The sequence below is a fragment of the Vipera ursinii genome, assembly GCF_947247035.1.
Source record: "Vipera ursinii genome assembly, chromosome: 2".
NCBI classification, from domain to species: domain Eukaryota; kingdom Metazoa; phylum Chordata; class Lepidosauria; order Squamata; family Viperidae; genus Vipera; species Vipera ursinii.
In genome coordinates this window covers 83,047,974-83,071,353 of record NC_139513.1, presented here as the reverse complement: position 1 = coordinate 83,071,353, position 23,380 = coordinate 83,047,974, and the positions used below count along the sequence as shown (strand labels likewise).

At 42.0% G+C, this 23,380-nt stretch overlaps 3 protein-coding genes across 3 annotated transcripts in view; 1 reads left to right on the top strand and 2 right to left on the bottom strand.

Moving 5' to 3' along the window:
- The first annotated feature begins 94 nt into the window (after nt 1–94).
- On the top strand, nt 95–7,651 carry SQSTM1 (sequestosome 1). The gene is made up of 8 exons (XM_083352295.1): nt 95–634; nt 3,187–3,282; nt 3,703–3,929; nt 4,042–4,198; nt 4,466–4,552; nt 5,202–5,434; nt 5,915–6,122; nt 6,840–7,651. Exons 1-8 carry the CDS (start codon nt 451–453, stop codon nt 6,998–7,000), a joined length of 1,353 nt encoding a protein of 450 aa, XP_083208421.1. The 5' UTR covers nt 95–450; the 3' UTR covers nt 7,001–7,651.
- A 12-nt stretch (nt 7,652–7,663) lies between these two features.
- MRNIP (MRN complex interacting protein) lies at nt 7,664–19,932 on the bottom strand (the record flags this gene model as incomplete). The annotated part of the gene is made up of 5 exons (XM_083352301.1): nt 19,674–19,932; nt 18,035–18,094; nt 16,080–16,177; nt 15,580–15,652; nt 7,664–8,170 (listed from the first exon to the last, which is right to left on the bottom strand). Exons 1-5 carry the CDS (start codon nt 19,731–19,733, stop codon nt 7,664–7,666), a joined length of 798 nt encoding a protein of 265 aa, XP_083208427.1. The 5' UTR covers nt 19,734–19,932.
- A 1,131-nt stretch (nt 19,933–21,063) lies between these two features.
- The window catches only part of TBC1D9B (TBC1 domain family member 9B), a 40,818-nt gene continuing 38,501 nt past the window's right edge, over nt 21,064–23,380 (bottom strand). The window contains exon 22 of the mRNA XM_083352290.1: nt 21,064–23,347. Within this exon, the coding sequence (XP_083208416.1) occupies nt 22,688–23,347 (660 nt within the window). The 3' untranslated portion in view covers nt 21,064–22,687. The remainder of the gene's footprint in view (nt 23,348–23,380) is intronic.

Genomic DNA, 23,380 nt, shown 5'->3' with positions numbered 1-23,380 from the left:
CCCTGCAGGCCGAAATTTTCATTGGCCACCGCCATTTCGCTGAAGGCGGGGGAGGGGGGGGAAGGAAGCCCGAGGCCAATTGCGGCGTTGCAACGTCCTCGTGCGGTTGTCTTGCCCTTCCTTTTTTTCCTCACAAAATCGAGAAGATTCCCTTCGGAGGGTAAGGGGAAAGTGGGAGGGGGGTTGTCTTCCCCCCCCCCTTGGTACCTATTGTTATTGTTTTCGCCTCGCCAGCGCGGGGACTTTCCCACCTGAACCCCGCCCCTTTTCCGTGGGTTTGCGGCGCCGATAAATAGCCGGGGCAGGTCGTCATCGGCAGGCAGCCGATGCAAGGACGTTGCTTTGCGTGGTGTTGAATCGCTCGCTGCTGCTGCTGCTGTTCCTCAGCCGGCCTCCCGAGCGCCAATTGTTGCTGCGCCACAGAAATCCAGCGCCGCTGCCGTCGCCGCGATGGCACAGCTGACGATCAAGGCCTACCTGCTGGGCAAAGAGGAGACCACCCGCGAGATCCGGCGCTTCGCCGTCGACCTCCCCGCCCGCTACCAGCCGATACGGGATAAGGTCGCCGAGCTTTTCCAGGGGCTGCTCCGCAATTCTGCCGCCGCCACGGGAGCCTTTCAGATGTACTATAAGGGTGAGCGATGGAGGGAATCAAAGGGCCGGAGAGGCCGGCCAGGGCTCTTGGTTGGCGCGGCTGCATCGCTTCGTCCCCCTCCGCCCTCCCCCTAGCATGGAGCCTTCCTTGAATAGCAGCCTTGACTCTTTTGAGAGCGGCACCCAAAGTCTGCTAGGCTGGAGCTTATTACACTGCCAGGAGATAAGAACCCCTAAATACGGGTGTCTATTTAAATAAATGAATGGAAATCCAAGGATTTTCAACCCCTTACCCTAAGATCTGGGATATCCTTTTTGTGTTCATCAGGCTGGAGATATTCTTGGTCATGGTTGTGCAGCAGGAAACCATTAGATTTTTATCCCATCTTTATTACTTGATGAGTAACTCAAGGAAGCTAGCATACGTAATATTCCTTTCTCCTCCTGTTTTCCTAAAGGCAACAACACTGACATGGGCTGATCTGAGAGTCGGGGCCCAAGGCCATCCAGCTAGCTTTCACAACTAAAGCAGGACTAGAACTCACAAGTCTCCCAATTTCTAGGCCAGCAGTTCAACCTCTGTATCTTCCTTCTATTGACTGAATTCATATGCTAAAGTTCAGCTTATAAACTAAGAATCAATACAGGTAGTCGTCTACTTACAACCATTGGTTTAGCGAACATTCAAAGTTAGAATAGCACTGAAAAAAGTGACTTATGACCCTATTTCACAAGACTGTTGCAGCTGCAGCAGCCGCCACCGCTTGGAAACTAGCATGTATTTATGATGGTTGTGGTGTCCCAGGGTAATGTGATCCCCTTTTGTGACCTTCTGACAACCGAAGTCAATAGGAAAGTGAAATTCACTTAACCATATTACTAACTTAACTTCAAGTATTCACTTAAACTGTGGCAAGAAAGATTGTTAAAGGGGGCAAAACTCACTTAACAGTTAGTTGTCTTGCTTAGCAGTAGAAAGTTTGGGCTCCATTGTGGTTGTAAGTCAAGGACTACTTATAGCAGTTCAGAAAAAAGTTTGTTGATATAATATCCTGGTCCAAATCCCAAACTTTAATAGGTGATCCACAGTAGGACAAGAATAAACAAAATATGACTTCATATAGGCAAAGGAAACTGTTATGCAGTAGTTAAAGGTCCAATGTCCTTGGTGTTGTGACCATTCTTTCTAAACTTTGCTGCCCTAAAAGTAGTCCTATTTTATTTCATGTGAACAGAACAGACACAAGCCTCAAGTTTTGCAAAAAGGCTTGAGAAATTTTATTTCTTGCTATTGTGCAGTATGTTATGTACAAATTCCAGAAACTCTGGCTTAAATTCTTAGTTTTTAACTAACAAATCTTAAATTAATTAGTTTTGGGGGAAAGTAACTTCAGATATTTTGGTACTCTTCTCAAGCTATAGTGAGATCTTATTACAGATATGTACAAAGAGGTGTGTTAGAGAATGGCTTTAAACTCACTTCTGGCAAAATCTGGACAAAAGCGAAAATCATGTAATATTGACCTGTAGTGGGGTAAATTGTTTTCTTGTGAATGAAAGGATTGTGTTAGATGATTGGGTAGTGTAACTCTGGAAAGGTGCTGGAAGGATTACACTTATAGAAAATGGGTGGAGCTTACATTAGATCTTTTTTTCTAAATGATGTTTTCATCATTTTTCCCCTCCACCATAGAAACCACTGCATTAATTTGAGATAATAATTACTGATTGATTCAGAGAAGAAATACATTTTCTTTATTCTGTTTTGCAATCCAGTAGAAATCTTACTACTTGCTTCTCTACAGTTTTTTAAACACAGTATTTCTTCTATCATTTGCAACGATATGGTATGACTGTTTGTGTTTGCCATCCAAGAGTTACAAAAAGAACCTAATACCTGCTTTTCCAGATTGAGAATAAAGATAACTGTTTACTACCTAGATCCATATAAAATGGTACTTTGAATTTTACTCCTTTTCTAGGCCTCTTTAAAACTTGTTGGTGTCTATAATTTTTTTCCCCATCCTAAGTTTTTCTCCCAAATGCAGGGTCTGCTTTTTGTCAGATTGAGTGTTGATCCATTGGTTGCAGCTGGAATTGACCAACCAGTTTGTCACCCGTGCATAATATTGTGGGCTGGGAGAAAATGACTGCTCCCACATCACCCAGCCTGCTTTCATGCCTAAAACAGGACTAGAACTCACAGTCTCTTGGTTACAGGTGTCTTAATCAGTAGTCAAAACAAACTCTCATTGGAGTTCTTGTTATTGTCAATTGATTTTAGCCTTGAAATAGAGACCGGCATAATACTTTGCATATTTTGCATACAGCAGTCAGTAGAAAATTAATTGAAGTGAATTAGGTAGGAGATATGCAGTCTGTAGGTTGTTTGCTTTTGGGTAGAGCAGTGTTTTTGAGCCTTGCCAGTTTTATGATGTGTGGACTTAAGTCCTGGAATTCCCTAGCCAGCATGCTAGCTGGGGAATTCTGGGACTTGGGAGCCACACAGGTGGCATGTAATATAAGAATTGTCCAAACTATGATTGTATATCTTTTCTATCAAATAGTAAATGGATTATTATTTCTTTTCAGATGAAGATGGTGATATGATCGCTTTTTCCAGTGATGAGGAATTGAAGTTGGTTCCACCCTCTGTGAAAGCTGGAGTTTTCCAGATTTATGTTAAAGGTAACATTGATTTGTGTGGGTCAGTTGTACTCTTATACATCCTGGGCTATGCAGTTGGTTCAAAATAAAGAACCTGCACTACATAGATTATTTTCAATTCATAATCCTTATACAAGAAACTCTTATTGGAAATATTATTTCAAGCTAAGTAGAAATCAGAGAAAATTAAAGACGATGGTGGATATGAAATTAAAATACAAATAGTCCTTGACTTACACCAATTGGGACTGGAACGTCTGTCACTAAGTGACCATGGGGATAGCTCTAGCGGTCATTAAATATGAAAAATGGTTATGTCACTTTTTCCCAGTGCTGTTGGAAATTTTGAACAGTCACTAAATGTTGTACGCCGAGGACTACCTGTTATAGTTTGATCAGCACGGTTATAGTTGAACAATAGCATATATTTGTGTCTTTCAGAAAAAAAGGAGCTTAAGCATGTGAACCGCCATTCCTGCAACAAGGAGCATCCTCTAAACCTCGTGCATCCTAATGTAGTCTGTGATGGTTGTGAGGGCCCAGTTGTGGGTTCCAGATTCAAATGTGCCGTTTGTCCAGACTATGACCTGTGTAGCACTTGTGAGGGAAAAGGTGTCCACAAAGATCATAACATGATCATGTTTCCAAGTCCATTCCACCAGCTTGAGGTTAGTATTACGAAGAAAGGCAGATATTCAAAGATAATTGTAAAAATTATAAGGTCACTTTGTGGTGTATTTTAAAGCTGCTGTAGCTTAAAAACATTTGTTTACCCTTTAGTGGCTTCTTCAAGGTCGCTGGCTTCGTAAAATGAGACACGATCATTGCTCCTTTCCCTGGTTGCGCGATAGGGGACACCCACATCATGCCCATCATCACCACAATCCCGGCCAGGCAGAAGCTAGTACTTCTTCTCAAAGTGATGCTCCAGTGCGCGGTAAGAAATCAAAGTTGCAATAACAGGAGTCTTTAAGTGCAAAATCAATTAGCAAAAATCTGATGTCCGTCTAAAATTATTTCCTTGCAAATGCTGTTTATATAAAAGTTCTACTCCTTAAAAAGTATCATCTTAAAATTATATATCTAATTTTATACATATGCACACATGCACACCCCACCCCCAATCAGGATTGATAAACTCGTAAATTTCTTGTCTTGAATAATGGTTATATAAGTATCATTTATATTTTTTGCTTTATAAAAGAAACCACTAGCAATGAAGCTCAAGATCACAATGTCAGTTTCCTGAAGAATGTCGGAGAAAGTGTTGCTGCATTCCTGAGTCCACTTGGTAAGCAATTCCTTTCACTGTATATTTTATTTATAAAATATATTTATTTGTAAAATTTATTAACCGCCCATCTTACCACAAGGTAACTCTGGGAGGCTCACAATACTAAATATTGGTTTTCTTGTCCCTCTTGTGAACTTCCCAGAAACCAAGCTTTTTATTGATTTGGCTCACCCAAATTTCAATGAAAAATATAGAATATTATGTGTAAATTATGTAAGATATCTTGAAAGTAGGGTTTCATTTATATATTATCAACTATAATCATCCTTTAATATCATTGATAAATTAACAGTGATTAAGCATACTGTTGACAGTGTGATGCATAAGTAGTATCTAAACATTTGAAGCTCTCGTGTATTAATGTGTAATATAAGAATGAGCTGACACTCATGTGTCAAATACTAGAGAATTAACTGATGTGACACCCAATAGATGTAATCTAGTTACTCATTTTTATGTTCTCCCCAATGATGATTTATTTGGAAATATGTTGCCTTTGAAGCAGGGGGTGGACGACAGAAGAATGTCTAGTTTTGAGACAAAATATGATAGAACTAGAGTTATAAACAGAGACAGAAATTTAGTGATGCCCATGAATATACTGCAGTATCTCATTAATACAACCCACGTCAACTGCTTGTTTTAGGCATTGAAGTGGATATTGATGTAGAACATGAGGGTCAAAGAAGCAAAGTATCACCTGCACAGCCTGGTTCTGAGAAGAGCTGCTCCAAACCTAGCAGTCCTACTGAGCAGACCAAACCAGAAGCAAATTCTGAAAATAATCCAGACATGAGTGATGCTCTTTCAAACCAAATGCAGGAGATGATAGTATATTCTCCTCCTGCACCGATGGAAGAAGAGAATATTTTGTCACAGGTACAAGAAATGTCAGTTTTGCATGCATAAAGATATGTTAATTGGTGCTCCAAGAACCCTGAAGCTTTTGGGATATGATAAACTTTGTAACCTGCAAGAGAGAAGTAACTTGTTAATACTTAGAATAAAATAAAGTGTGCTTTGTTGTTAATATTTAATCTTAAGCTTGTTCATACTAGACCCTTGTATGAAATGGCTGACCTCCCCTCAGACGGGCATGGAGTGAAGCGGAACTGAATATCCAAGTTCTCTGGAACACTTCCTACCCAAATTGAAAACTTTTTCATGTCCTTAGATTCTGGGAGGAGTGATATTTCTGTGCATGTTGTAGGATTTACTGTCTGTTGCAATATAGACATATAATATAGAGGAAGTCTGCTTGTTTTGAATTAGTAAAGCAAACTACCATTTCTAGATGGAGTTGTAAATATAGTTAGTAAAAGTAGGCTTGCTAACATTTTATGTATTTGTATATTCCAGGAACGAAGTGAATCCAGTGGTAGTTCAGCAGCAGATGAGGACTGGACCCATTTATCTTCAAAGGAAGTAGATCCTTCAACTGGTGAATTACAGTCCTTACAAATGATAGAGGAAGACAGTCCAAGATCTCTAAATCCAGTTGAAGCTCCCACTAATGGTGGACCAACAGGCTTGCGAGAAGCTGCAATGTACCCTCATCTTCCACCTGGTAATAAGAACTAGGCAGGCTCCAAAACTATTTTATAGGAATTATCATGTTCTAATACATTGGGATACAAATTAAGTCATAAATATTTCTACAAAAATATTATTAAAGCATTGGCAGAATTACAGCAGCATCATATTTTTAGGCTTGCACAGAAGTTCAAAAATAGCTAAGCTGCTTTAGTGAAGAGCTGATATGCTTTGCTTGCTTGTACAAGAGTCGAAACACTTTTTCCACACCATTCTTAATGAGAGCAAGGTCCTACAGTATACAGTGAATCAAGGGACGAAATCCTCTGCCCAAATGGTAGTCCGATTTAAAGAAAGTTCTAAAACAATGTACTTTTACAAGTAGCAGCTTTATAGGTCACCTGACACTTTTATTGCCTAAGTTATTATGGAATGGTAATATAGATATCATTTAGCTAGAAAATCAAATTAGGAATATTTGAAAGACCTACCTTCAATCTGAATTTTAATTTATAAGGCTGATTATAATCTTGATTTGTTTTAAGCTTTGCATTTTGTGAAAATCAATCCCTATTATTAGATTTGAGTGAGATTAAGGGTTGTTCTATAAAGTGACTTTTTAAAAATGACTTCATATTAGTAATTTGTTGAATTTAATTAAATTCAGGTGTGGAATTGCAAATTTCAGGTATGTGATTGCAATTTTTATGGACCAATGAATGTAACATGCTGAAATTCAACCTATTTACAGAAGCAGATCCTCGTCTGATTGAATCCTTGTCCCAGATGCTCTCGATGGGATTCTCTGATACAGGAGGCTGGTTAACTCACCTGCTGCATTCCAAGAACTACGACATTGGGGCAGCCCTGGATGCTATCCAGTATGCCAAGCAACCGTCCAATTCTGAATAGCTCTTGTGTAACTCGTAGTTCCTAAAACATTGTTAAAGCCTCTTTTTATATCTCTCCTTTCTGTAATGATCTGATTGTAATTCCATATTCACAGATAACATTATAATCATACTAACTTTCCAAATTTAGTTTCTTTACCTCATGCACTGGGTAAAGGTTAATAATTACATAAGGAAGAAAACTAAAGTTATCACAGGTGGTCTTTTACTTTCAAGTTGTGGCAATGTCACGATCAGGACAAGGATATTTTGCTTTCACGTTGGTGAATCTTCTATCTTTAATCACTATGCAGCCATGTGATTATTAGACACTTTTATTTTAGTGCTTCTGTATTGAAGTTATAACAAATTTGTTTTAATTACAGGTGTATCAATTGATTAAAGAAAATAGATACCAATAATATTGTTATCACCTGTCCCAATATTTTATTTGAAATGTTTTCCATGTCTCTTGTATCAATAATAGCAGTCCCATTAACAATACAGTACTTTTGACAATTTTGGCATAGAACATAGTTGCATAGATCATTAAAGCCATGCCTAAAATTATATGACCGGAATATAATCCACTTCATTATTCAACATTTGAGTAATTTTAAATGCAGGCCACATTGCTATTTTAAACCATCTCACTGGAAAAATCAGCAAATCTCACTGTAGAGCCTTAAATATCATCATCAAAATCGTCTTCTGTGGAAAAAAGACTCCCATAAAAGTTGTTTGATTTAACAGGAGCACAGGACCCTGAAGAAGTGGTAAGTTCTGCAGGCTGTGCCTTATCTTGACAAGTAGCCAAACCTGCAGAGTGTTTGCTGATTTTCCCAAGGTGATCAGAGATGGAAACCTCTTCTGCTCTGTCAAAGCAGGTTAATACATTCTGTTGAGGTTTGAGATGCCAGCTACCACACCCACCACTAGAAGTGGTGGCTCTTTCATCACTTGTGCCTGCAGCAGGTGTTTTGTCTGATGTCCTTTGCCTTCTACCTGTTGTGTCAATATTATAACACTTGTCAGATAAAAGGAATTTATTCCATTTTGAAAGTCCAGTTAGTTTTGATTCTGGCTGTTGATTATTTCTTTGTAGCACATAGTCTTCAGTCACAGGAATTACATTGTCACATAAATCATCTCGATAGCTTTTTACATTAACCATGGCTAAGTGTCTCTTATCCTAAAATAAAAAAAATTGCAACAATGTCAATTCTTAAATGCTAAAGGAAGAAGCTTTCAATTGATAGTTGTTATCTTTATAGTTCCCAGAGCTTTCTTATTCTATAGACATTTCACTTCTGATGGTGATTGCAGTTTGAACTGTAAGGATTGTGTTAATCGTTAGCCTCTAGAATTGTCAGGCCTGTCGGTCATTGATTGGTCAAAAACACAGTTCTCCCAAAAATTAACATTTCAACTTGGAAAGCTCAACATTAATTGCCAAATGGAAAAGGTTACACAGTAGAGCAGTGGTCCCCAACCCCTGGGTTGCAGCCCACCACTGACCATGGGCTGTTGAAAACCAGGCCACGGAAGTGGCAGGTGAGCACAAAAATTTTCCAACAGTGGGAGATCTATATTTCAAAGGATACTGAAGAAATAGATCCATACATGCTAATTAAAAAGAAACCATGTTGTTAGCAGTGGAGCGCTATCCTCCAAACTATTCTACTAGGGAATCCTTCCTAATACTCAACTAGAATCTGGCATTCTGTAACTTAAATCCACTATTCCTTATTGAGTGGTTAATGCCAATGTTACCCAGCAAATTTCCATAGCTGAGAGCAGACTAAACTTGGCACTCTCCGTCACAGTTATAAAGGCAGGAATACAAAGCAACCTAGATAAAATAATAGTTCAAAATTTCAGCCATTCTTTGCCAACAGGAACACTGAGATAGCTGCCACAGTAAATATCCTATATTTGCCTAATTCACAAGCATGAGATACTCTTACTCATAATTACCATGGACATGAAGTATTCTATACATTCATTGAGAAAGGAACTATTGCTACTATGTAAAAAGGGTAATTTCTCTATATAGGTAGTTCTTGATGTATGATCATTTGTTCAGCAGCCATTGTGGTTACAACCAGTCCTTGGGAGTCCTAGCTGTCCAGCAACTCTTCAGTCACGTGATTGTGATCAGCTGCTTCACATGACCACTTGATTGGATTGGAATATAGTGGTTCTCCTTTATATTGGCCATGTCCAGAAGATGTTGATTACTACTGTTCATCTAGTTCATGGATGTCCAAGGTTCCAATCTATTTCCTCAAATTGTTCAACATTCACATGAAACCATGGAGGCTCATATTAGTTCATCTTTGGCTTTGGAATACACTGATCACACCCAGCTCTATAATTGCTTACGTGCAATTCAAGAGATACAAAATGAATATTGCCCAGGTTTGGATGAAGGAGAACAAGTTGAAAATGAATCCAGATTGTTTTGGATGATACTGTTTAAAATGTTGGAGCTACAGTTTGACCCTCAGCTGTCACTTGGTTTATAAGTGGCGATTTTGGCAAAATACACTTTTCTATAATTATGTTTAGTGCTAGGTATGTTTCTGTCAGACTTCTCAAAATAAATGAGCTTTCAAGGCACAAGTCTATCTTGATTTCATTTCTATAAATGAGCATTCAAGGCACAAGGTTATAATTTATATAGAGGGATTCTAGTTGCTTTCAGATATTAACACTACATAATGGCAATTCAAAACCCTAAGCTTGGATTTTTTCCATCTACCTTTTCAACAAAGGAAGGAGGGATTTATTTATTTATTTATTGATGGGATTTATATCCCGCCCTATCTCCCGAAGGACTCAGGGCGGCTAACAACAAAACATATAATAAGTACAGAAATCAAGATAAAATGAAATTGAGAACATCAGTGCAATAAAAAATTAGAGAATTTAAAAAATGAATTAAAAATACTAAATATAAATTAATTAAAATGCCTGTCAGTCTAGGTCAGCCTGGTGGAACAGGTGTGTTTTGAGGCCGCGGCGAAAGGATTGGAGCTTTTGGGCCATCCGAAGCTCAGGGGGGAGCTGATTCCATAGGGTTGGCGCTCCCACAGAGAAGGCCCTCCCCCTGGGGGTCGCCAGCTGACATTGCCTAGCTGACAGTACCCTGAGGAGGCCTTCTCTGTGTGAGCGTACTGGACGATGGGAATTTGTTCCCGGCAGCAGATGGTCCTGCAAGTATCCCGGACCTAAGCCATGTAGGGCTTTAAAGGTAAGTACCAGCACCTTAAATCTCACCCGGAGGGCAACTGGTAGCCAATGCAGCTCACGCAGGAGGGGTGTAATATGGGAGTATCGGGGAGCTCCCATCACAACCCGTGCAGCCGCATTCTGCACCAGCTGAAGCCTCTGGGTGGTCTTCAAGGGCAGCCCCATGTAGAGAGCATTACAGTAATCAATATGGGAGGTAACGAGTGCGTGGGTGACTGTACGTAGGGCATCTTGGTCCAAAAAGGGGCGCAATTGGTATATAAGACGAATCTGTGCAAATGCCCCCCTAGCCACGGCTCCAATGTGATCTTCAAAACTGAGTCGTGAATCTAGGAGGATGCCCAGATTGCGTGCTCTATCAATGGGAGGTAACATCTCTCCTCCTATAGTCAGAGATGGAACCTCTTGGACTAAACGAGATGACGGTATGTACAGCCACTCAGTCTTGGCCGGGTTGAGTCGAAGCCTGTTTTCTCCCATCCAAATCTGTACCGCTTCCAGACAATGGGACATCACATCAAGGGCATCACTGGGTTGGTTCGGGGTGGAGATGAATAGCTGGGTATCATCAGCATATTGATGATATTTCACCCCGAAGCTACGGATGATCTCTCCCAGAGGCTTCATATAGATGTTGAACAGGAGGGGCGAGAGCACCGAACCCTGAGGCACTCCACAATTAAGAGGCCTAGGGCTTGACCTCTGCCCTCCTGCCAACACCGTCTGCGAACGGTCCAAGAGGTAGGAGGAGAACCACCGCAGAACGGTGCCTCCCACTCCCAGCCCCTCAAGATGACGCAGTAAGATACCATGGTCGATGGTATCAAAAGCCGCTGATAGATCTAATAGGACCAGGACAGAGGAATAACCTCTATCTCGGGCCCGCCAGAGATCATTCACCAGCGCGACCAATGCCGTCTCCGTGCTGTGCCCTGGTCTGAAACCCGATTGGTAAGGATCTAGATATTCAGCTTCCTCCAGGTTCAAAGGGAGCTGTCGTGCCACCACGCTCTCAACGACCTTCGCAAGGAAGCGAAGGTTGGAGACAGGACGGAAGTTGTTTAAAACAGCTGGGTCCAGTGCTGGTTTCTTGAGGAGGGGCCTTACCACCGCCTCTTTCAAGGCAGCAGGGAAGTACCCTTCACTCAGTGAGGCATTGATAACTGCTAGGAGCCAGCCTCGTGTAACCTCCCGAGATGCATAGACTAGCCAGGAGGGACACAGGTCCAACAAACATGTGGCGGCACTTAGTTTCCCCATGATCTTGTCCACTTCATCCGGAGTCACAGGATCGAACTCTTCCCAAATGTACTCGGCCAACTTCATCGTTTTCCTCTCGTTAGATACTGCCCAGTCAGAGTCCAGACCAGCCCGAATCTGAGCAATTTTGTCCACCAGATATTTACTAAATTCCTCAGCCCGTCTATGTAGGGGGTCCTCTCCCGTCTCTTGACTTAAAAGGGAGCGGACCACTCTAAATAGGGCGGCCGGGCGATTATCTGCGGACGCAATGAGGGTGGTGAAGTAGGCGCGCTTTGCCACCCTCATTGCCACAAGATAGGATCTAGAAAAGGATCTTAACTGTGTTCGGTCAGACTCAGACCGACTGGCTCTCCAAATGCTCTCTAGGCCCCTTATCTGGCGCTTCATCTCCCGCAGGTCCTTGGAGAACCAAGGAGTGAGTCGGGACTTGCGCCAGGTCAGAGGCCGCAAAGGGACAACGCAGTCGAGCGCCTCCGAAGCAGCCTGTTGCCAGGCATTAACTAAGGACTCGACCGGGTTGTGGGAGAGGGAGGTGGGAATCGGTCCAAGCGCCATCTGGAATTTATCTGGGTCCATCAGGCGCCTGGGGCGGAACCACCTGGTCGGTTCCATCTCCTGACATCGGGGGGTGACGTGACGGAGGCCCAACCGCAGGAGGTAGTGGTCTGTCCATGAAAGGGGTTGTGATGTTGGAGTAACCCCACCCAGTCCATTTAGCCACTGCCCAGAGACAAAAATAAGATCCGGCATGTTTCCTCCCTCGTGAGTTGGGTCCTGAGTAATTTGAGTCAGGTCCATGGCCGTCATGGAGGCCATGAACTCTTGGGCCACTTCTGATGCACTGCCCAGGGAAGGTAGATTAAAGTCTCCCAGTACCATAGGTTTTGGAAATTCGACCGCCAATCCTGAGATGGCGTCAGGTAGCTTGGGTAGAACCGTTGCTGTGCAGCTTGGAGAGAGGTATACCAGAAGTAGGCCCAACTGACCACCAGGACCCCATCTTAAGAGGAGGGATTCACATCCGTCTATCTGAGGGGCAGTGGCCTCCCGCGGATGGAGGGTCTCTCTGATAACGACCGCCACGCCACCTCCCCTACCCTGAGCTCGAGGTTGATGTAGCACACGGAAACCTGGAGGGGATAAATCAGTCAGAGGGACCCCTCCCTCTGGGCCCAGCCAGGTTTCCGTGATGCATGCCAGGTCTGCGTCTTCCTCCTCGATCAAGTCATGGATGAGGGGAGCTTTATTCACAACAGACCTGGCATTAAAATAGATCAGCCTGAGCTCAGGAGTCAGTCCTCCCTCTTCCCCAGGGCAGCAGGCGAGAGCCAGAGGGTCAGAGCGCGCCACAGCAAGAAGATAGCGTGGGCGTGATCTCAGAATACGATATGGCCCTCTGCTCCTCCATCTGCTGCCATTCCCAATTACTGTGGGGATCGGTATCCCTGTCCCATCCCCCTGGTTTACAAGACTCTCCTCGGCCCTCATATTGCCGCGACCATTGGCCAACCTAGGCTGAGACAGGTCCGGTGGGATCTTCCCCTCATTCTGCTGGGCTTGACCCTCCCCCCTCCCTAACCCTTCAAAAATTTTTAAAAGAAAACCCAAGAGCCTCTTCTTGGCGCCATGCCACCTATCAGGGTCCCAGGACCCGTCATTAAGGAAACGGCGGCGTAGGTCTGATGGCCATCTCTGAGAGAGGGGGGAAGCTCTCAGGGCAAGTAGCTCACTTCTGGTGTAAGCCATCAGAGGTGGAAATAGGAGTAAAGGACGAGCTGGTTGGAACAACTGCATATCAAGACCACAGAGCTGAAGTAGTGGCTTCTGAGAACATGGTCACCCTCTCACAGTGATCAGGATCTCAGGGGGTCACCATCCAGCTCTGGGTAGGTCGCAGGAGGAGAGAGAGTCCGGTGAATGCTAGCATAGTCTGTTGGTGGATAACTTCGTAGCTCCGGTGATGAGCGATGGTAGTTCATCTATCTCCATGCCTAAGATGTCATCGCGACCGAGGGGCTGTAGTCAGTCTCCGGTGAAAAAATGAAGGAGGGATTATCTGGATTTAAAGTATGATCCCGAGAGGATAACTGCTATCTCGGGGGCCTTTCGGCACATCCCACCTCCAAATAAAGCTTCAGGTGGTCCCTGGTGAATTCCGCCCTCCAGACCAGATACAGGAGGGTTTTAAATGGCGCTCTAGCCTACAGACGGTGGCCATCATCCCACAGACCTCCGTCGGGAGGGGGGGGGAAGCTCGATCTTATAGATGGGCAGATGGGGGGCAGCAGCCACCAATTCTGGAGTCTCGCCGTCCGGGCTACCTTTCTAGTCAGCCCCAGGTCGTTACAGCTCCTCCGCAGGTGGCTGCAGGACCGGACCGTTTGTCTGTCGAAGGGAGATCGATCAGGTCATTGTAGGTCCGTTGCAGGCTTCCACATGCCGCGCATCCAAGCAGGCCGCTTAACAGCTGATTTGGAGGCCGCCGCAAGATCCCACCGGCAGCTGCCGGCTAGTATATGCTCTCTGCCGGTCTGAACGAGCCAGAAAAGGCTGCAAACTGCGCGTTGCAGCCCGCCCATCATCGGCCGCTTTACAGGCTGCCGCGGGGTGCCGCCGGTTACTCGCATCCAAGCAGGCCGCTTAACAGCTGATTTGGAGGCCGCCGCAAGATCCCATCGGCAGCTGCCGGCTAGTATATGCTCTCTGCCGGTCTGAGCGAGCCAGAAAAGGCTGCAAACTGCACGTTGCAGCCCGACCATCATCGGCCATTTACAGGCTGCCGTGGGGTGCCGCCGGTTGCTGTCGGCCGTTGTAATTCGACCATCAGCCTGATCGAGCCGTTCCGCTTGGCCCTTTCGAGTCCGGGAGCCTTGCCTCCTTGCCGCTTCGCCGTCCTTTCCAATACTGCCCCGTTGTTATTGCTGGCGCTCATTACGGGCTCCACCGAAGCCTCGGAGGGTCCTGTCACCCATCCGGGCTAGGGAACAGCAGCCCCCTGCAGGGCTCCATGCCAAACTCGCATCCTTTGATCTCCGCGATCAGCTGCGAGCGGCCATCTTCCAGGAGGCGTGGCAAAAAAAAAAATTATAGAATCAGAGGGATGGAAGGTCCTTGGAGGTCTTCCAATCCAACATGCTCCTCAGTGCAAGAATCCTCATATCATCCTGAACAAATCTTTTTTTGGAAAAGTTCCTCTGATGGAGGTCCTGCAACTTCAGGAAGCAGAATGTTCTACTGCTTTTGGATCGCTCACCGTAAAGCTATTATCCGTTGGTTCTTGTCTTACAACGAGTGTTTTGGAAAATAAATCCACTTTTCCATGGTGATTTCCCTTCATCTTTGGAAGGCTACTATCATCTCTCCCCTTAGCTTTCTCTTCTTTAGACTAAATATCTCAAGTACTGTACTCTGGAAGGTTCATAACATTAAAACAATGTTGTGTTTAATACACAAATATTAAAACACACAACACACACAGCACCCAAGAACAGTTAACAAACCTCTCCACATAGCCAAGGAACAGGCTCGGTCCCACACAGAACCTTACAAAAAGCCAACAGGATAGGGGCCAACCTAATCTCAGGAGGGGTGATAATTTAAAGGGCAGGCACTGTGGCAGAAGAGGTCTTTCTTTGGGGCCCCACCAACCAACATTCCTTCACTGACAGAACCCGCAACATGCCTTTCCTGATGGACCAGAGACAGAAACAACAGGGAAGAGATGGTCTTGTAAATAAACCCAGCCCTTAATTATGAAGGGCTTTCAAAGTAACTACCAGCACCTTGAATTGCATACTGAAATAAAGTGGTAATCAATGCAGCTTGTGAAGCTGTGGTGTCATGTGCTGAAAAACTGGCACCATTAGTTGCCCATGCTGCCACATTCTGCATTAGCTGAAGTTTCCAAATGCTCTTCAGGACCTGACCCAGATAGGTCACGTTGCAGTAGTCAAATTTTCATGAGGGCATAAGGGACTGTGATTGGGCCTTCCATTCAGGAATAGATGCAATTAACGTTTCTTTGCTATTCACAGAATTTAGCCTTCTTTGTAATCATGCTATTTCCAAATCAAAAACTCTTACCTGCCAGCCTGTTTTTTCTTTGATGTTAGCAGCCATATTCTCATCACTTATTTGTCCTGATTCTTCTTTACGCCTGGAGGTAGATCACATTTAACTACTGTATATAACTGTATCTTTATATACATATGGAAAAGTAAAAGCAAGCTGTTAAATCAGGAATAACTGATGTTTAAGTGTATAAAGAGGGAAAATGTGTATATGTACACGCAAAATACTACAACCTTGTTTTAGTAAGGGAATAAAAGAAATCAATCCTCATGCTAAAAAGTTTCACATTCGGTGATGGGCATAAATGCTACCAGACCAAAAAAAAAAAAAAAGCCTGTGTGCAAATCAGCACCAAATTACAATGACACCAAACTTACCGCACGCAGAATAACATGTATACAAATAGAGATAACATTTGCATGATTATTATGTGTTATATATGTACCCCATCCCCTAGAACACCTTTGAGCATAAATATAGGGAAAAGAGCAATCAAAATGTTAAAACCATACCTAAGTTTGCCTCCAGGTGTCTGATCCTGTTCTCCTTGCAGCAAATTTAGCTTCTGTACGTGGTGTCTGCAATCAGCCCCAGAGCCCTGACCAAAAACCTGAATAGGTTGAAATTCCAGTAAAATACTATTTCCCTTCAATTCTTGAATGCTAAACTGAAAATTAAAGAATATAATTCTACTCGAGTACAACTGTTCCAAACACGTGAGGGAGGAAAACAAATCTTGTATTATATTTTAATATATGCATATATATATATTGCGTTTGGAACCTTTAATTGGGTCAAGCAGTGCATCATAGGGCAAAACCTTTTCAACCAAGGCACCTCTAATGTGGCTAACTTAGAGAACACGGGGACCTATGAGTCCCGAGGGAATTAAACTTTAGTGCTGCTGAGTGCGGCTTCTTCAATACTGTTGCTGTGCAGTCATGGTCAGTTGTGGTCATGTCACATTTTCAACATTCCCTGACAGCTTCCTGTAAATTCATGGGAAGGCCAGTGCATGTGTACTCGCACTGCACTCTTCTGCCACCCAACAGTAGCTACTTACCTGCCTGCTCAGAAGGGAGGGAGGGAGGAAGAATGGAAGGAAGATTTCCAGCACTACTAGCTTTCCACAAGAAAACCCAGTGGGAAAGCCACTAGGCAGTCACTCCTGCTCACACTGATATATTTTGCCTATCCAACATCATTCTGTTTCTGTTTAGATAAGAAAGTATCTCTGAAATGATGACATTAGAAAGCATATATTACAAAGTTCAGTTTACCATTTCATAGCTGGGTAAAATATAGTAGCTAGCCATTTTTTGCCATATTCACCATGTAACATTAATACTATGCTATGCTATACTGTACTGCACTGTACTGTACTGCACTATACTATATATAATTGAATATATATATTGCCTTTCTCCTTGAGCAAGTAACCTGGTAATTAACAATAATGAAATTACAAAATGTTCAAAAAGTTTGAAGTTCTAATTGAGTCTGAAGCAAAAGAGAAATTTAAAATAGATTCATGTATTCTAATTTATCAAGAATGTGGGGCTAACGATAATTTCCACAGGATAATGGATGATTCCTTATCATATGGCAGAACATTAAAACAGACATGTCAAACACAAGGCCCGGGGGCCGGATGTGGCCCACGAAGTGGTTTCATGTGGCCCGCGAAGCCATCCTGGAAACAGTGAGGGAATGGCCCCCACTGCCTTGGCCCTGGCCCAGAGACCCTCCTTCTGCCAGAGACCCTCACATCTGTTCCACTCCTGCCCAGGCCCCCATAGGCACCCTTGATGCGAACGATGTAGAGCTGGCCATGCCCACCCAATTGGCCATACGCACTCTAGCCACGCCCACCCAGTAGGCCACGCCCACCCTGGCCCCTTGAGGGCAACCGCAATGCTGATGCGGCCCTCAATGAAATTGCGTTTGATACCCCTGCATTAAAAAGGAGCCTTGGTGAGCAGTGGGCTAATGCCTCCTTAAGTAACACCAGCTGCCTGCAATTAGTGCAGGTTCACATCCCACCAGGCTCAAGGTTGACTCAGCCTTCCATCCTTCTGAGGTAGGTAAAATGAGGACCCAGATTGTTGGGGGCAATAAGCTGACTTTGTAATAATGCCGCTTGGGGGGGGAAAGCCCTAATAAGCAGGCATATACATAGAATGAAGGCTATTGCTAAGCACATTGGTTTGTGTTTAAATTGTAAGCCGCCCTGAGTCTTCGGAGAAGGGCGGGATATAAATGGGATTTTTTAAAAAAAAACGTGGCAGCAGGGGCATCTTCAAAAAGGGTCTTTGCCAGATTCTAACATAATAGGACATAAGGTCCCTCAGCTAGTTTGATTTTAAATTTAGTGTTTCAAAAATTAAAATAAGCACCTTAAATAGTTCCCTATTAGAATGATGGGGAAAATAGTATTAACTTTAATAAAGAAACATGGGTTACATACCCTTAGAATTGACTGCTTTTCATCACATATTTTGCAGTTCCATTTTTTGCTCTTTTTAACCTAAGAAAGAATTTTAAGTATAATTACTATATTAGTATAAATAGTTCAGTCAGTCACTGTTCAGATTGTCTTCAAAATTTCCAAAGACAAACTTTTATTGAACGTAGATATATGGACACAAAAATTGGTCTTTCCTCAAATAGCTCTAAATTTACAGTCTAGTGACTAAACCCTGGACCTGTAAGATATAATTCTATGCACTATAATCCATCTAAATTATGCAAATTAATTTAAATGTATATTTATCTCATATAATTTATGCTAAAGCTAAAATAATGTCACGTGCAACAGTATTGTTGATGCTAAAATTTATGATTTGGCAACAGTTTAAAATGTAACTTTTCACCCTGACTTTTGGCTGAAACTGTATCAATGTCGGACTTTTGTTCCCTTTTCTTATCATAGAATTTTAAAATATTTTATGGTTTAAAATATGTGTGGTTTTAGAAGGAATTACATGTACATTTATTACTTTAAACATTTCTTTTAACATACTATTAATTTGTTTTTCCAAACTTTGAGATCCTTTTTAACAGTGAATATGTTAGAAATTTTTAATTTTCTTTGTAGTTCTGAGTATATGTGTTCATTGGAATTACATAGTACAGAGATCTTTTCTATAATTTAAATCTGTTGTAAATTTATAATGAAATGAGATCAACATTCTTATTGTCACTACCCAGCATAATAACTCAGCAGGCAGCTGCATCTGGTTGACCTTCTTGGAATGATCAGATTTGGTTAGCATTTGAATAAGAGACCGCCAGGAAATCTCAGATGGCAATGACAGACTATTTACATATTGTTAAGAAAATTGCATGGTCCTGTCTGTGAAATTTCAACTTTTTATAGGGTGCTGTATGTGTAATCTGGAAAATATGCTTATAACACATGTAAGAACAGAAAAGTCATTTTCCAATTAGTATCTCCATGAGATTCAACCAAAGCACCCTATATCGGAGAAGCAAAAAACTGAGGTTGAGAGTCAATCAGACACATATTAATTACATCATAATTAACTTGCTGTCTGATAGACAATCACTAGGTAAGTCCTCAGCCATCCCTGATTCATGTTGTTGGTTGTGGATGATGGGAATAGATATTCATGGAAACTGAGGGACCGCATATTGGAAAAGCTCCTATTTGATTTTATGCATCAGGCTACTGCCAAGCGGAAATTTCTCTAATTCCAAGTGCTTCTCATTGTGAAGATCTGCCGCTTGTTCAAGAACAGCAAGGATGGGCAATTATGGCCCCTTTATGACCTGTGGACATGGCTGGCTCAGGAATTCTGGGAGTTGAAGTCCACTGGTCGTAAAGGGGCCATAGTTGCCCGCCCTTGCTCAAGAGAACATCAAAATCCTGAAAATTGATGCCCTTTTCCCTCACAATTCCTATACCCCCCTCCCCGCAACCCAGAGCTCTATTTCCTCTTTAAAGAAATAAAATATCCCGGCTATTCTGATAACCTGGCAGAATTTAATTTCCTTGGTTGAGTGAAAATTTCCTTTTCTGCCTACCATTTAAAAAAAAAAAAAAAAGTATCCCGCGCTACAGCGGGTGTCTCCTGGTTTCTCACCTGCTGCACTTGGAAGATATTACAGGAACAGCATCTCAGCACCTGAAACTGCTGAGCCATCAAAAAAGAGGGTTATTTGGGGCTTTCGAGCGAAAACAAAACAAAGGAAACTCCCCCTCTTCAGAGACCACACACCAGTCCACCAACACTGTGTCGTAAGCCAGTCTCTCCGCTTACTCCCCCCGGGCCCACTTCACTTCGTGAAGGCTTTAGGCGGGAAAACGCGCGACGCACCACCAGCAGGCTCTTCCGCCTTGGACACGCCGGCCCTTTGTTATTGGTTTAAACGCTCAGAGCGACTGTTTTGACGTGAGCCCATTGGCCGAGAGCAACGGGGGGCGGGGCTTCAAAGCATCGATCAAACGCAAGCGCTGCTGTGTCTGCAGAGGGCAGGTCTGATTTCTGCTTTTCGACCTTAGTGGCGAAATGGAGCCCTGCCCGCGCGCGTCCTCAGTAAAAGTGAAGCTTTCTCGAAGTCAGATCTATTTATTTAGAAAAATGCGTGACTGCTACAATAGAATATTTCTAGCTTAGGGTTGAAATGAGGGGTGCTTGGGTCAGTTTCTTACTTACCCTTCCCAATATGGGCACATCTTTTAACTCATTCTTTGGGGAATAATCAGAGCTTACAATTTATTACATTCTTCAGTATAAAAAAATGCTTGCAGAACAGTTGTTAAAGATCTTGACATTGACAACATGCATTTGAGGGGGTGCTCACTGAGCTTGTTTTCTTGCAGGTGTTTCATTACCCAAACTAGGTAACATCATCAACACTTACTATCATACATTATTATTATAAACATTATGAAGTAGTAACATCAGATGTTACCTAGTTTAGGTAATGAAACCTCTGCAAGAAAATAACCCAGCTCCCCTCAAATGTGTGATTGCTAATATCAAAATGTTTTAACAACTGTTCTGCAAACATTTCTATACTGAAGAATGTAATAATTTGTAGAATGTGATTATTTCCCAAAGAATGAGTAAAAGATGTGCCCATATTGGGAAGGGTAAGAAACTTACGTCAGGATACTTACTGCGTGTTATACTGTACGAATAGGTAGTTATGGCTTTTGAGAGAATGGCTTGGGCAGCCAGGTAACAACAGATCATGTGGTATTACAATTATTATCTTAAGATATAATGAGACAATGAAAAAGTTAATGGGTCTCTTCCCATTCTGAAAGACTTCTTTCGCAAATCTCAAAGCTGACTCATGACCTTAAAAAGAAAGTGCTGAGCTGAGCTTTAGTCTAATTAAGTCACGATTTAAGTGTTCTTATTTTAAGTACTTTCAGAGCTTTTGCAATGTATTTGAAAAATGAAATGTGGAACACAAGTTATCTTAAATAGATTATCTGATGATAAACTAAAATGAAAACAAATCTATGACTGATTCATTTATTGAATATATACATGATTGATCAGACAAAACAATGTAAAATTACATGTATGTTGTGTGTGTACGTATATATAATTAAAAGGTAATAAATTATTGAATTAGTAAAAGCTAATGTCATTATTTTCTGCTTTCAGATATATGAATATGAAATTTGAGAAATATACAGAATATGCCACAATCAGAATAACACTGGGTATTGCACCTACTGGTATATTCCATGGATACATATATTCAAGATCTTTAGACTTTTCTCCTTCTGAACAGCCAATGTGACAACACTAATGGCTGGCTCAGCAATTACCATACATGGCATTTATACAATTTAAATTTAACTCATGCAACTCGTGTACAGAGCATGTATACAAATATAAACAAACAATGCTTCTTGAGAGTGAATGCCTTCCCATAGGGAAGCTATCAATCCAAAATGGAGCTCCAATTTTCTTCCAATCCACACATCATTTTGTAGAGGATGGGTCCTGTATCTGAATATTTTATACTACGTCATCAGAACACAAGGTGATCTAAACTTCACCTGTTAATATACATTACATATACAATTGCAATCTTTCCACTGTACTGCAATTCAAATGATGTACAACATTTGAGTCACCACATAGCAAGTTATATATTTACATTTGCATTTCCTATGCATGTATTTACAAACAAAAGAAAATTATTTAGACTTACTTCAAATCACAGAGAAAAACATGACTTACACAAGCTTTCTAATTATGCCAACAATCAAAGGTAACAGACTGTAAGTTATGAGCTCAGGCTATGTACTATCTCAAATTATGAAGAAACAATAAAACAGTCTAAAGTCAGACAGTTAAGTCTTTTGCGTCTTCTGGTCCTCAGGACTGTGAAATTCTACTTACTCTGCTCCATTCTCAATGGCTATTACACTCCTTTCAGAGAAATTAAAACTGAACATGACACTGAAGAGTTTAAAAAGGGCTAAAAGATATTAGTAAATATCTGTCTTTGGAATTTTGAAAGTTATGTACTGTACTGATTAATATTAATGAATCACTTGGGATAGAAACCAGCTGTCCCAAGACACTGGGGCATTTTGAATTGCAAGATGCCAAGAGTAAGAGAATACAACATATTTACATTTAACAAGTTACTCCATTGCATTATCAGTTCCTAGCAAGGTATATTTAGGCAGGGTAGAAATATCTACAGCATTTTGAATTGCTGGCGTCGGGACACACAGAAGCAGGGAAAAGATTGAAAGCAAGGGTACACTTCTAAACAATTAGGAAGATACCCAAAGCAAAGGGAGGTTCAGCATAGGTGTGCCTGAAATTAAGCTGCATTGAAGAAAGACAAGCAGAGGCACACATGCATAATTTACTGTAGTAATTTTAAGCTGAGAAGCTATTCAGTTCTATCCTTTCATGCTTTTAGGAATTTAACGTTATTTTGGCAAGCAGGTTATCCTCCAGGGAAGTGCACATATCAAAGAATCACTATGACAAACCCCTTACTCAGTTTCTTTAATTAATGCATAGTTACTGATGTTGGTTAAAAAAAAACCTGTCCATCCATTAGGTTCCTAGACCTCCTGCCTCTTGCCCAACTTTCAACTTATTCCCCAAGTTCAACCTGATACAGAGGAGATTTCATAATCACTGGATGAACTGAATTGCCTTTCAATTTTCCTTTGCTCCTTGATTTTCTCTGTAACATCAATTTTCTTCTCAAAGTAGTTTACTAAGACTGACTCTGTAAGGATCGAGGCTAAGATCTGTTCAAAGGAGATGGACCAGTCTGTATCAATGGTGCTGCCACATCGTGCAGCTGAGCTGCCTGCCTCACAACCAACTAGAACTGTATCGTCCGCAATGTCTTCGCACTGTAAGGAGCCTGTGCTGACCATAGAATACGAAGACATGGACATATCATCTTTAGTTTCATCATCTGAAAACAACTGTAGGGGGGATCCTGGACCTTCGCCTCCTCCATCTACAAAAATCTGATTTTCCTGTTGGTTTTTCTCAGTTTGAATATCCCCAGAAGCTTTGCCTTCTGGAGTAGTCTGAGAATATTGCTCTAGGATGGAACTCTGACTCTGATCAGAAGCCGGAGACTCTTTACTTGCAGGGTCCTTTTTAGCAGGCTGATTAGAGAACTTTTTGCCAACCTCCCCAATTTGTAGAAGAAGGCTGGCAACCGTGGCAATGGCATGGTACAGTTCTTGCTCCAAAGAATCTTCACTGAACATGTTATATAGGGTCTTGCACAATTCTATAAATTGTTCCTTAAAAGAAAGAAAGAAACATATGATAGCAAT